The 14,261-nt window shown below is 42.7% G+C and overlaps 1 protein-coding gene across 1 annotated transcript; it reads left to right on the forward strand.

Annotated features, from left to right (window-relative positions):
• The first annotated feature begins 3,535 nt into the window (after nt 1–3,535).
• Nucleotides 3,536–9,520, forward strand: LOC128735222 (uncharacterized). Its single transcript, XM_053829714.1, has 3 exons — nt 3,536–7,566; nt 7,636–8,450; nt 8,859–9,520. The coding sequence occupies exons 1-3, from the start codon at nt 3,536–3,538 to the stop codon at nt 9,518–9,520; spliced, it is 5,508 nt and encodes a 1,835-aa protein (XP_053685689.1).
• The last annotated feature ends 4,741 nt before the right edge of the window (nt 9,521–14,261 follow it).

Genomic DNA, 14,261 nt, shown 5'->3' on the forward strand with positions numbered 1-14,261 from the left:
ATTTTATTTCGTTGATTGTAAATCAACAACTGGCAAAAACTGCAACTGAGAAGAGGTAAAATTGAATGTATCATTTTATATAGTAGGAATAGCTCCCTTTATCAAAGCTGAGTTGATGGAGATGCTGTAAACTGTAAAAGACCGGCGCTAGCTAATTTGTCGCTTCACGCAAATTTTCAAGATGGCGCCCCCAGAACAAACGAAAAACAGTCGGCGTTGCTGTGTGCAGACATTTTACTACCTACACCCTTGCAAACGCACAGTCTCGTAGGTCGTAGCGTCTTTCTGCATAACTACACACGAGGCAAACAACTCGTGAGCAGCCAGCTGTCCGTGTGGGCTAGCGGCACACTGGGATACACATTTTGTATTACTTTTTGTTTTTTTCTTCACCTTACGCTCTCTATTCTACAAGCGGGTGGGAGTGCGAGTCCTCGCCGGGGATCGATATCAGTTGCTCAGGCTGAAATGACGAGCGAGAGCGACAACCGTGGCTGTTAGCTAAATGCACACTCGCAAAAGTCGTTGCAGTGCATGAATGAACAAGAGCGAAAGTCCGAAAGAAATGCTTATGCCAGCGTGTTCATTAGAACGAGTACGCGTGTGTGATAAAATTAGCACTGGTCACAGTCAACCGCTATTTCTTTTGAATAATTGTCCGTTTCTTGAAACTCATTATTAGAATAATAAACCTTCAAAAAAGAAAAAAATTCCAAAAGCTCTTAGTACGAGCCCCTTGGTAATGAACATATCTAAGCCAATGAAAAACGGAAATAAACAAAGAACGAAAAAGATATATTGGAATATAAAATAGAACGTGTAATCAATTGGTGTGTTTGGAAGTGATGAATAGACATAATAACTGCGAAAAGGGGATTCCCAGTGGAACTTTGTTCTAAATCTAAATAAACATAAATAGTGGATTTTACAATGCAGGTTACAAATAAGAAATATTTTTAACTAAACATTTATAGAGTGTATTTACGAACATTAAACTGTGGTTGATTCGAAATTAAATTATGAATGTATTGACTTTAGACTTGTAATACTGTTTCAAGCTTTTCTTAAATAGCAGTTTACTATTGATTAGCTGAAAGTGCTCTGGAATTTTATTGTATGCAGAAGGACCGTAAAAAGATATTCGCGTTTAACCAAGGGTACTGAGTGCTCGGGACCTTGCCAAGTTATTAGCGTACCTTGTGTTACGGTCATGAGCTCTAACCGGCGAAATAATATTGCGATACATGTTTGAATTTTTTGTAACATCATAGATGAATAAACAGGTTTGCAGTTCGCACAACCCTAGTATTGGAAAGGCGTTGTGCGTGAAGTTTTTGTATAAATCAACCGTTGAGTATAACAATGGTAGTGCATAAATTGTTTTGAAGCATCTGTTCTGCAAAACTTGCAGTTTTTAAACCTTGGATTTGCAGGTTTGACCCCAAACGACGACTAGATACTGCAGGTGAGAATGTATGCACCCAACATAAAATTTAAGTAGTGCATACCGTGGAACAAATGATCTGACGCGCACGACAATAACACAATAACCCACAAAGAGATGATTTTTTGCAAATATGATCTATATGACTCCCCCAAGAAAGCGTAGGGTCTAAAACCAATCCGAGATATTTAAAAGTTTGTACCTGTTCAATCTGTCCAACACACGAATATGTGCATATATTTTTTTCCTCGGCGAGCGGAACAGCATGTATTTAGTATTTCCTAAATTCAAGGATAAGAGAATAGAATCGAAAAACTGCCTAAGGATACTTAAATCATCATTCTTATCAGAAATAATGGTGGAAGCATCCCTATGTGGGTAAAACATTGCTGTGTCATCAGCGAATAGTCGTGATATTCCTTTAAGAGGGAGATTTTCGAGGTCGTTTATGTAGATCAGAAATAAAAGTGGCCCGATATTGCCACCTTGTGGCGCGCCAATATTAAAATTTTGCAAGGAACTTCGTGAGTCCTCGATAGCTACATATTGTTGTCTATTCTTCAGGTATAAAATGTTGGCGGATCATTCAGGTCGAGCGATGAGCCCAACATCTTCTTTTACCTTCTTGGTTGGTGGTGCTCATACACAGGCGAGTGTGAGGAAGAAAGTTTTATATTACCCACTTATTTATTTAATGCTACAGTTTTTTTAATGTAGACGAAATGGCGCCCCCTCGAAGTGACGCTCTAAGCAGCTGCTTGTTTTACTTAAGGGAAGCCGGCCTGCCCTGGTTTTATGTGCTGGGTTTCGATGAATCGCTGAGCAAAAATTCTAAACGACATTCGCTTCTAGAAGGATTAGAGTTTCTCCAACCAATTCGTGTAGGAGATCTTTTGAACGAAAGAGAATTGCAAACCTACTTTCGAACAAGATTCTTTAAGTGTCCATGAACGGCCCAAATGTAAGTTGGGCTTTCATCAAAGAACTGAAAGCGGATTTGAAAGATTTATGAAAGATTTATCACAACTCCTAGAGATTGGAAGCTGTGGCAACTCATGGTGCATTTAAAGGCGGCCCACGATCGATAGATTGAGTTATTGACAGCTACCTCCGTGAATTGCAGAACCTCTTCAAAGACGTTTCGGCGAGATAGAAAATTTTGCGGACATTGGCGGCTAGGAATCATCCCACTAATGAAATCATTCCAAGACATGGAAAAACATCTGGCAAATCTGCTTTTGTTACCAAAACTGGCTAAAATGTTTCGGTCTGCGACCGGCGAAGTGGGGCAATTCTTTGTGATTGCCAAGCCAAAGACCCTCTTCCGGGTCGCAGTTTTTATTTACATGAAGCAGAATTTATTTACCAAGCAGAATTTGAAAAACTGATGTAAGGAGCATTTGTAGAACTAGTTATTATCTGCAATATTTCTAAGGTAAGCATTGCTGTCAATGAACCACCCTCTGGATCAGAGCACAACGAACGCACTCCAACAGTAACGACCCTGCTCGAGCGAAAGCTGGCTGTGTAGGGTATGCAAGCGATGAGTGGGAATAAATGTAGCTGTCAAAAGTGCAGCGCGAGAAAAAAAAGGTAAACAAGCTAGAAGAATTTAGAAAACGCGAAGTAGAGTGCTATTATATTTTTCTTAAAGTTTAATTAAACAGTTATTTGGTTGTGGGAAATTATATCTAAGAGTGGTGCATTAAAGGTAAAATTTATATTAGTAATGTGCTTAAAATTAGTTTAAAATCGATTATACCTAGGTTCAAATCCAAAACTTAAAACTATTAGTACGGAACGGAGTTTAACAGTACGGCTGATTGAGTTACGATAGCGACAAAGGTGGACACAGGAAAAAGAATAAGTATCGGACAAAGACAGTAGAGGAGATTGAAGCACTAAAACGTAAGAATACAATCTTGTAAAATCCTAACCCTAAATTAAAACATAATTATACGTACAGGAATTAAAAACGGTCTAGGACTTCGTACGAATAAAGGCCGTTAGATATTCGGAATAGCTAAAATCGACTGTTTTATTGTTACAACGCGGTACGCAGGTAACAAAATTTTTAATTCGTTTTACACGATGTCGAGTCCGGCTGAAACTGCAACCACTAGCAGTCAAGGTAAGAGTCCTGATGTTCGATCTACAAGCACACCTGATAGAGCGCTCGGCTCTAAAGCAGAAGCTTTGAATAAAGAACCCCTTCTCAACCCCCCCTCGAATATGAATAAAAAGGCCTCCTCAGTCAAGAGTGCATGCTCTAAGACCTCCCGTAGAAACAGCCAAGTTTCCCGCGGAAACTCCTTGAAACAAGTCGGTCAAAACTGTCGGTCGTGTTCTTCCGTGGACAATAGTCGTATGGTACAGTGTGATGACTGCGATGAGTGGCATCATTTTAGTTGCGTCGGTGTCGATAGTACAATCGAATCGAAACCGTGGCGATGCGCGAAGTGCAACCGGAAAGTGAAGAAACGTAGCTCTGGTAAACAGACAAAAGCGCTCAAGGGTACAGTTAACATGAAAGCTACTGGTGTTTTGAGACGAGGTACTTCCGCAGAAAAAGTAGGTCATCAAGAGAAAGATACTTGCAAGGTGGTTAAGTCATCGGATGCTGTATCGGTCGCCTCAGCTACGTCGAGACGGTCGTGTAGGGAGCGTTTGGAATTGCAACTGCGTCGAATCGAAGCTGAACAGACACTGCTAGAGGAGAAGAAAAAGTTGCTGAAAAAGCAGTTTAGTGTTCTTGAGGAACTGGCGGATCTCGACGAGAAAGAAGCGGAAGCTGAATTAGATGGAGAGAAAAGTGTTTCCAAGGTTAAAGACTGGCTGAACGAGAAGGAAGATGGTACTGAAAGTGAATATTCGGGCGATGAGGAAATCGATGAGGAAGAGTTACTGGATAGCAGTGACTATTCGGAAGAAGAGGAAGAAGAACCACCGGTGAAGAATTCGTCTACATTCCAGCCGAGTAAGCGGTCAACGCCAAGGGAAGGTCACCGGAGCCAGCGGAGGATGCTTACAACTAGCAACCAGTTTAACTGTAGCCTAAACCGTAACCAGATTGCCGCACGCCAAGTGGTCGCGAAAGATTTGCCCGTGTTTTCAGGGAATCCCGAGGATTGGCCGCTCTTCTTTTCTACCTACGAAAGTACGACGCGCATGTGTGGTTACACGGAAGACGAAAACATGATTCGACTGAGAAGTTGTCTGAAAGGAGATGCCTTCGCTGCAGTTCGGAGCTTTTTGCTGCACCCGTCTACTGTTGAGAAAGCGGTAAATGCACTCAAACTCAGGTTTGGTCAGCCGCGAGTAGTGCTACAGTCTATAAAAGACAAGGTGCTAGCCATGCCGGTTTTGAAAGCTGATTCGCTGAACAAAACTATCGATTTTGCGTTAGCCGTTCAAAACTTCGTGGCAACAATTGAGGCCTGTGGAAGCAAGGAGTATATGCGGGACATTTCATTGCTTAGTGAGCTTGTTGGAAAGCTTCCCGCCGCTATGAAACTGGAGTGGGCAAGATACACAAGGAGCTTACGTAGGGTGAACTTGGTCGCCTTTAGTGAATGGCTCTATGGTATTGCCGAAGATGCCTGCTTAGTCTCAGAGCCGCGAAAAAACCAGGAGGTCAGAAGCCAGGAAACATACAAAGCACCGAAAGGCTACGTTAGCACGCACACTGAGCACCAAAGCTGGAGGAGCGACGATTCATCCGGCCCCGGTAGCAGTACGCAGAAGATGGTTAGTGAACCCGAGAAGCTTCCCGCTGGAACTTGCGTGAGCTGTAAGGGTGATTGCGTGTCACTAGCTAAATGCAAACGATTTTTGGATTTATCTTACGACGGAAAGTGGGCGACAGTTCGCGAAAATAGAGTGTGTCGCAAATGCTTGAAGCAACACAAGGGAGGCTGTGCCTCAAGGGATTGTGGAGTAAACGGCTGTAACTTCAAGCACCACTCACTGTTGCATAAGGAGCTGCACGCAGAGTCGCAGATCGTCAACACTAATCTGCCGCGCGAGGCGCAGTCTTGCAACACTCATCAAGCTGGATCCAGTGCCGTGTTGTTCCGCTATATTCCGGTAATAGTATATGGCAACGGGATCGTAGTACACTGTTACGCTTTCCTGGATGATGGATCTTCGCTAACTCTAATGGACCAGGACCTAGCCGAAGAGCTTAACCTTACAGGAGAGCGCAATCCACTATGTCTTAGATGGACGGGTGGGACACATCGTTCCGAAAAAGATTCACGCAAAGTTGCACTGGACATCTCCGGACTAAAAGGGAAACGCTTCCACTTCGAAGACGTCCGAACCGTGAGCGAACTCCAACTTCCATGTCAATCGCTTGATGTGGAGCAACTTCAATCTGAGTACCGTTACCTGAAAGGTATCCCTGTACAATCATACAGTGGTGTGCGCCCCCGTTTGCTGATCGGAGTTCAACATGCCTACGCGACGCTCGTTAGGAAAAGTCGAGAGGGGAAGGTTGGCCAACCGATCGCGATAAATACAAACCTCGGGTGGACGATCTACGGTGGAGCTCCGCAAGGTCAGTCGGTAAGCATGCTACACTACGTTTACCATGTTAACACATGTGTCAACGACACCGAAAGGCTGGACGATGGCCTGGACCGCGCCGTAAAGGAATACTTTTCGATTGAGAGTCTAGGTGTAACTTATCCAAATAAGGAAATCCGATCCCGCGACGACGAACGCGCCATGCAACTACTGCACGATCTTACTCAGTTCAACGGAGAAAGGTATGAAACGGGCCTGCTATGGAGAAACGTGGACACGAAATTGCCGAATAGCAAGCCTATGGCCCTAAAGCGGTTCTACAGCCTACAACGGCGCATGGAAAAGGACCCAGACCTGGCGCGGACCCTGGACGAGAAGCTAGTGGATTATCTGAGCAAAGGTTACATACGCAAGTTAACGGCAGAGGAGCTGGCGGAGAGCCATGAGCGTATCTGGTATCTACCAGTCTTCCCGGTGTTTAACCCTAATAAACCGGGTAAAGTCAGACTTGTCTGGGATGCGGCTGCTACGATAAACGGAGTCTCGCTGAATTCAGCACTGCTTACTGGTCCTGATCTACTCACTCCCCTAGTTTCCATTCTCTACAAGTTCCGCGAATCTCGTTTCGCGGTATGCGGCGACATTCGTGAAATGTTCCACCAAGTCGGAATGCGTGGCGAAGATCAACATAGTCAGCGATTCCTGTGGTGGGACAGCGAAGATAGAAATAATATCAATACTTATGTGATGCAGGTAATGACCTTCGGAGCATGCTGCTCACCGGCGAGCGCTCAGTTTGCCAAAAATCTGAATGCGGAGCGCTTCAGCGAGAAGTTTCCAGCCGCTACAAAGGCGATTGTACAATGCACGTACGTAGATGACATGCTGTGCAGTGGAGAAACGGAGCAAGAGGTCATCGAGTTGGCTAAATCGGTCCGGTTTATACACAGTGAAGGCGGATTCGAGATCCGTAATTGGACATCGAATTCACCTGCAGTTCTCGCGGGAATTAGTGGTGAATCATGCATAGAAAAAAACCTCGATCTAGGGTCTAGTATGGCGACTGAAAAGGTACTAGGCTTATGGTGGTGTACTGCAACAGATTGCTTCACTTTTAAGATAAACTGGAGCAGGCTGGGAGATGATCTACTGAAGGGTGAGCGCTGTCCTACGAAACGCGAAGTCCTTCGTATTATGATGTCCATATATGACCCATTAGGGCTTGTAGCACATTATCTCATGTACCTGAAGGTCTTGCTGCAGGAGATTTGGCGATCTGGTGTCGGCTGGGATGAGAATATTGATCAGAAATGCCTCGCAAAGTGGCAGGTGTGGCTTAGACTGCTTCCAGAAATTGAAAATTTAAAAATTCCGCGCTGTTATAGGCTCTGCACGTCGGCTAGGAATCGAACGGAAGTTCAACTCCATACCTTCGTCGACGCTGGCGAGAATGGGATAGCAGCCGTCGTATATCTTCGCTTCGCAGAGGATGGGATAGTTGAGTGCTCACTTGTTGGCGCAAAAACCCGCGTAGCTCCGCTCAAATATCTTACTATACCGAGACTGGAGCTTCAGGCGGCAGTGATTGGAGCCAGGTTAGCCCAGTTCATCGCAAAAGGACTGACAGTTAAAATCTTTCGTTCTTTCTTGTGGTCGGATTCCAGGAACGTGCTTTCGTGGATTCGTGCCGATCATCGCAAGTACAGCCAATTCGTAGCTACGCGTATTAGTGAGCTTCTGGATCTAACAAAAGTGTCTGATTGGAACTGGGTTCCATCTAAGTGGAACGTAGCTGATGAAGGGACGAAATGGCAGAGTCGACCATCACTAAAGAGTGATAGCAGATGGTACAAAGGACCCGAGTTCCTTTACCAGTGCGAAGAGGAATGGCCAGCGTTACCCGAAAAAATAGTAGAGCCTGAGGAAGAATTGCGTGCCAATGTTCACGTGCACGTCGTCGCCGAAAAGTTAGCCATCCAAATGGAGAGATTCGGCCATTGGAGACGTCTCGTTCGTGCGACAGCATACATCTTTCGTTTCATTAGGAACACTCGACCAAAGCTCTTTACGCAGATTGAAGGTGGTCTCACGTGCGAAGAAATACGTGATGCTGAAGACTTTCACATTCGTGCCGCACAGCTGGATACCTTCCGGGACGAGCTCCTGGTCCTAAAGCGAAATGACCTCAAGTCAGCCTTACCCAAGCGGAGTCCACTGTACAAACTCAACCCATTCGTTGATGAACGCGGATTGCTGCGTATGCGAGGCAGAACAGGATTGTGCGAATACCTGTCCCAAGATACCGTGAACCCCGTTATTCTTCCCCGAGATCACCAAGTCACTGACCTCATCGTTAGAAATTACCACGACAAGTTCCACCACCGGAACCACGAGTCGGTTATCAACGAAATCCGACAAAGGTTCTGCATCAGTCGGTTACGACGAGTGTATGCTAAAATAAGATTTAATTGTCAACACTGTAAGTTGCGAGATGCCCGACCGCGCGCCCCGGAAATGGCTGACTTGCCTAGGTGCCGACTAACTGCGTTTGTCCGTCCGTTCACTCATACGGGAATAGACTATTTCGGTCCTATGGAAGTTGCTATAGGGAGACGGGTTGAGAAGAGATGGGGGGTACTTTTTACATGCTTGTGTATTCGCGCTGTACATTTGGAAGTAGCTAGCTCGTTGACCACGAATTCCTGCATAATGGCCATAAGGAATTTCATCGCACGCCGCGGAACACCTTCCAGTTTCTATAGCGACAGGGGCACTAACTTCATTGGTTCTGAACGTGAATTGAAACAAGCGTTGCAAGCAATCGACCAAAACAGAATGGCTCAAGAGTTCGTATCTTCAAGCACTTCTTGGCACTTCAATCCACCAGCTGCTCCTCACATGGGTGGGAGCTGGGAACGACTCGTCCAATCCGTCAAGCGAAACCTGTCCGAAATGAAGCTGCCCACCCGTCCAACCGATGAGGAACTACGAAACGCGTTAATCGAAGTAGAAGGCATCCTCAATGCACGACCACTTACACACGTGCCCGTCGAAGACGAAGCAGCACCGGCGCTCACCCCAAACCACTGGCTTTTGGGTAGCTCCGATGGTTCCAAACCATGGTCTCTCTTGAACGAGGACTCCATTGCGCTGCGACGCGGGTGGCACTCATCTCAAAAGTTCGCGAACCAATTCTGGACTAGATGGCTCCGGGAATACCTTCCGGAAATCACTAGGCGTTCTAAATGGCACGAGAAGGTCCCACCGATTACCAAAGGAGATATCGTGCTTATTGTCGATCCAAACTCACCGAGAAACTGTTGGCCAAAAGGGCGTGTCATTGGGACGGTGAATCACAATGGACAGGTGCGGACAGTGACCATTCAAACGGCGAATGGCGTGTACGAGAGACCGGCGGTCAAGGTTGCGGTGCTTGACGTTAGAAGTAAGGAGGAGTTAGCAGACTCAGAGGCGGAGTCAGCAAACTGGGGGGGAGTGTCAATGAACCACCCTCTGGATCAGAGCACAACGAACGCACTCCAACAGTAACGACCCTGCTCGAGCGAAAGCTGGCTGTGTAGGGTATGCAAGCGATGAGTGGGAATAAATGTAGCTGTCAAAAGTGCAGCGCGAGAAAAAAAAAGGTAAACAAGCTAGAAGAATTTAGAAAACGCGAAGTAGAGTGCTATTATATTTTTCTTAAAGTTTAATTAAACAGTTATTTGGTTGTGGGAAATTATATCTAAGAGTGGTGCATTAAAGGTAAAATTTATATTAGTAATGTGCTTAAAATTAGTTTAAAATCGATTATACCTAGGTTCAAATCCAAAACTTAAAACTATTAGTACGGAACGGAGTTTAACAGTACGGCTGATTGAGTTACGATAGCGACAAAGGTGGACACAGGAAAAAGAATAAGTATCGGACAAAGACAGTAGAGGAGATTGAAGCACTAAAACGTAAGAATACAATCTTGTAAAATCCTAACCCTAAATTAAAACATAATTATACGTACAGGAATTAAAAACGGTCTAGGACTTCGTACGAATAAAGGCCGTTAGATATTCGGAATAGCTAAAATCGACTGTTTTATTGTTACAACGCGGTACGCAGGTAACAATTGCTGTTTATTTTGTATTTATGGCGATATAAGGGTGCTACCGTAGCAAACAGAGCGCTCTGTTAGCTACCAACAGCATTGTAGCCCTATAGCGCCGTAAATACAAAAGATAAAACATTACTCACTTCAGCAGTATTGTAGATAATTACTTACTCTACAATGGCCCATACATCACTTTTTCAAAATCCGGTTGTCTGAGGTACAGTAATCAAAAGAGCACAATCGAAGCGAAAAGAGCAGGCCAAGCCTGCTGACCGAGAATTTGACTTAAAATTAGACTGCAATTTGGAATAATTTGAACTGTAAGTTTTATTTGGAGTTAGACATAAAATCGGACTTAAACCTTATTTAAAGTTTTTATTTGAAATTGAATTTGAAATTTCTTTTGAAATTGGAATTGAATTAGATTTGGAGTTTGATTTATGAATTGGATTTGAAATTAAGATCGAAATTGAATCTAAAATTGGTAATAAATTGAATTCAAATTGGACCAAAGATTACACTTGGAATTCCGTTTAAAATTAGTTTTGAAATTGTGCTTAAAATCGGACACGAAAATGAACTTGAAATTAAACTTTAATTGAACAATAAATTAGACTTCAATTTGGACTAATTAAAACTTGAAATTTTACTTCAAATCGAACATTGACACGAAATTGATCACGAAGTTTTACCTAAAATTAACACATTTCGACATTTTTGCTCTCACGTTCGGTCCGTTTTTCCTCTTTTTCCTTTTTTACTGTTTTGTGTTTCCTGTTTTTTGTACACTTTTGCTTGCCCATTCTTTCACATTTTCAGTCCTGTTTCTCCGTATGCTTCTAACACGTTTTTTGTTGTTGTTTTTTCACGTTTTCAGTCTTTTCGCTTCTCTTTTTTTCTTCTTTTGCTTTTCCAGTTCTCATATTTTTCTAACTCTTTTCATCTTCTATTATTCTCATTTTTCTCCTTCGCCTATGCCGTTTTCCTCTTTTTGATGTCCCGTCTCTTTCCCTGTCTATTTATTCTGTTTTTGGCTTCCTTTTCCTTTCCGGGTTTCCGTTTTACCTTTTTAACACGTTTTTCCTGTTTTCACGTTTTCCTTTTTTTTACTTTTGTCTCATTTTTCCGTACTTAGTCCCAAAATTCTTAATTTATATCCTGCTTAACCTCTTTTGCAGTTTTTCTCGTATCCTCTGTCGGCTTTCATTTTTCTCTCGCTCGTTATATTTTTTTTTTGGTTTCTCTTATTTTTTGCTCTGTATTCCCTTTCTTGTTCCGTTTTCCCTGTTTTCTACCCGCATTTTCACCTTTCTCTTTTCCTTTTCTTTTATTGTCTCGTTTTTTTTGCCGTTTTCCTGAGTCCCAAATATCTTCTGTTCCGTTTTTGATCTTTCTTCTTCCCCTTAAGACCGTACCGAAGCGAGGCATGGTACACTAGGCGTAATGGATATCAAGCGTAATGGATATAGACGCGAGGATGGATGTGACACAGAATGGACGCGAGGACGAACAGACAGGTTTTCCTGAATTTCCAAACAGTTTCTTGTGAAAATCTTAGTAAATTTTCTTAGCATATTCTTAGAGGTGGCGTACCGTTCAATCTAGTGATAGTCCTGTTACTCTCCAGAAAAAAAGTAAAAAAGGGAATTTTAGACAAAAGGAAAATAACAGAAGAGATTAGGATTGACAAAAACTAGACAAGCGTTATGGGTTAGAAAAACACGGAATGGAAAAAACGATGCAAAATGGAAGAAAAAATAGGGGTAAGAAACGGTGAAAGTGGAAAAGAAGAAAACGGAAAATAAAAAGATGTAACAGGTGTTGCTGACAAAAAGGCGGAACTTGTGGTGTTGTGAAAATTGGACAGAAAAAAAAAGAAAAACGCAAGAGCAGAGAAGTTCTTTGAGAGAAAAGAAGGAATAACTCTAATGAAAACGAAAAAAATGAGGAAACGCCGAACAGAAAAAGTGAAAAAAAACGACAAAAAAACTGAAAAACGGAATAGAAAAAATACGGAAGCACGGGAATTGAGAAATGAAGACAGAAAAAGAGGAAAAACGGGATAGAAAAGAAAACACAATGTGGAGGAAAAGAAAAACAGAACGTGACAGATCAAGTGAAAAAACAAAACTTAATAAAAGGAAGAAAGGAACAGATGAACTAAAAACACGAATGATAAACAATCCGAAAACGGGAAAAGGAATTAAACAGAAAAAAGAGACAAAAACTGGGATCAAGAAAAAGAAAAAAGTGGAAAATGAATGAAAAATGACAAAGAACGAGACAAGAAAAGAACAGAAACGGGCCCGAAAACGGGGGAAACCGAACAAGAAAAGACAAGAACGGAACAGAGGAAATTTAGGATTTTAGGAAAAGGACGTAAAACGGGACAGGAAAAGAAAAAAAAGAGCAGGGATAGAAGAAATAGCAGACAGAAAAACGAAAGGAAAAACGAGAAATTCCGAACAGACCAGAAGAGAAACCAAAAGGAAAAAAAAATAATGAGAGACAAAAAAATAACTGGTAGAGGAACGGAGAAAAACGGGAAAAAGAGGTTCAAAAAGTAAAGCAGATCGGGCACTCAGCTAGTACGAGATAAATTAAAACAGTATATTTCAACGTCAATATCAGGCGTGGTGAATGCCTTTCGTGAAAAAAAACTATAATGAAAAGGTAACGTAGATTAGTTTTGGTAACGACAATTCTATCTTACATTGTTCGCTTTAGAGACTGCTTGCTATGCCACTTGTCTGGATGTACTCTATCAAGGTTGATCTTGCCTTAAAAACAGATTTCTATCAAATCACATTTTGATTGCCTTTTTGTTTCTCATTTCTCAACAATATTAACGAAACCAATTCACTGGAAAACAAAGCCAAAAACATTGATATCTTTCAATCTGTATCTCGATTCAATGGTCCAACTCGTCTCAACCAACCAATTTCAAACGGCTGGCTCTTTCATATATTTTTTCGCATCCATCGTCCCATCATCCTTTGATTGAAGAATGACGAGACCCAACCTAAGTTTGCATATTCGTACTGCCTAGTCGAGCTTTTTTTGTTAATATTCCTCTATCATTATTATTATTATTACTCGATCTTCTTTGTTCAATCAGACAGAGCAGAGCTCCAAGCGGATCCAACCGTGCAACCTCGATCATGGGGCTCGATTCGTGTCTGATGAGGTGAACATCAACTTCACCGAAATCTACAAACCGCCGAACGTAATAATCATAATTATTAGGCCCCGCCAGCCGGTGGTGCTCGGTGATTGCGTCTTAGGGCGATCAGCGTGTCTGCCAATGAGCTAGGTTTGGCACTCTGATGAACGATTTTTTTTGCATACGAAATTTATATTCCACACACATTCACTGCTGTTTTCGCTTTTTTTTACATAAAAATCAATTTCGGCAGGACATTAATATGGCGGAGCGCAGCTGCACAGAATTTTAGACCCCTGAACAACTTCAATGCAGTATGTATTGGAAACACTTTAAACTGTAGCGTGCATAATAACTTGTGACCGTGTTTAATTTCACGCATTTGTAGCAGAACATGAACTTCGGCATGCTTGCAACTGAACGGAGAAGCTGGAACCGGGATTATGTTTCATGGGTCACCGCGCGCTCACGGCGCGGTTCCTAGATTTCGCATGCAGTCCAGCCCAGAATATGTACATAGGTAGGTAGGTAGTATATCATGCACTGCACATGCTTGTGGAGTAATTTCAGACTAAACAAACCGCCTGCCCGGCGTGGCTAAGTGCCATTTAGTGATGCACTGTAGCAACTGGTAGGTAAGCCGCCTTTTTTCTCGCCCCGCGTAACGACGACGTGGCGTACGTACTTATGTGTGGTAGGGCATTTTGCTTCCTGGCGACACCGAACTGCGAATGGCCCTAGCGAAACTGCACCAGGAAGGTATAAATACTGCAGCTTCAAGCTAAGTAATGAATGAATCAATTTATTAGAGGAAATTAACAACGCGTTACCCAATGAAAACGGAGATTTAATCATGTTAACTGAGATTTAATTATCCGTTGCAAAAAAACATAAGCCCCGTGTTACAGTACTACATTGACATACAAAGTTTTATTATTTATTGACTAGAAGATGCAAGAAAATTTTCTCAGCAATCTAGGAACAAATAGCACTTCAAAAAAGTTTGTCACAAAACTTTTTATTTA

This window comes from Sabethes cyaneus, chromosome 2 (genome assembly GCF_943734655.1).
Source record: "Sabethes cyaneus chromosome 2, idSabCyanKW18_F2, whole genome shotgun sequence".
Classification (NCBI taxonomy): Eukaryota; Metazoa; Arthropoda; class Insecta; order Diptera; family Culicidae; genus Sabethes; species Sabethes cyaneus.

What these genes read in the sequence shown, in the direction of transcription:
- LOC128735222 (XM_053829714.1), top strand. Translation starts at nt 3,536, where the DNA reads ATGTCGAGTCCGGCTGAAACTGCAACCACTAGCAGTCAAGGTAAGAGT. An exon ending in GCGGCAGTGATTGGAGCCAG is followed by an intron (nt 7,567 to 7,635) that starts GTTAGCCCAGTT and finishes GTCGGATTCCAG; the next exon opens with GAACGTGCTTTCGTGGATTC. An exon ending in AAGATTTAATTGTCAACACT is followed by an intron (nt 8,451 to 8,858) that starts GTAAGTTGCGAG and finishes TCAATCCACCAG; the next exon opens with CTGCTCCTCACATGGGTGGG.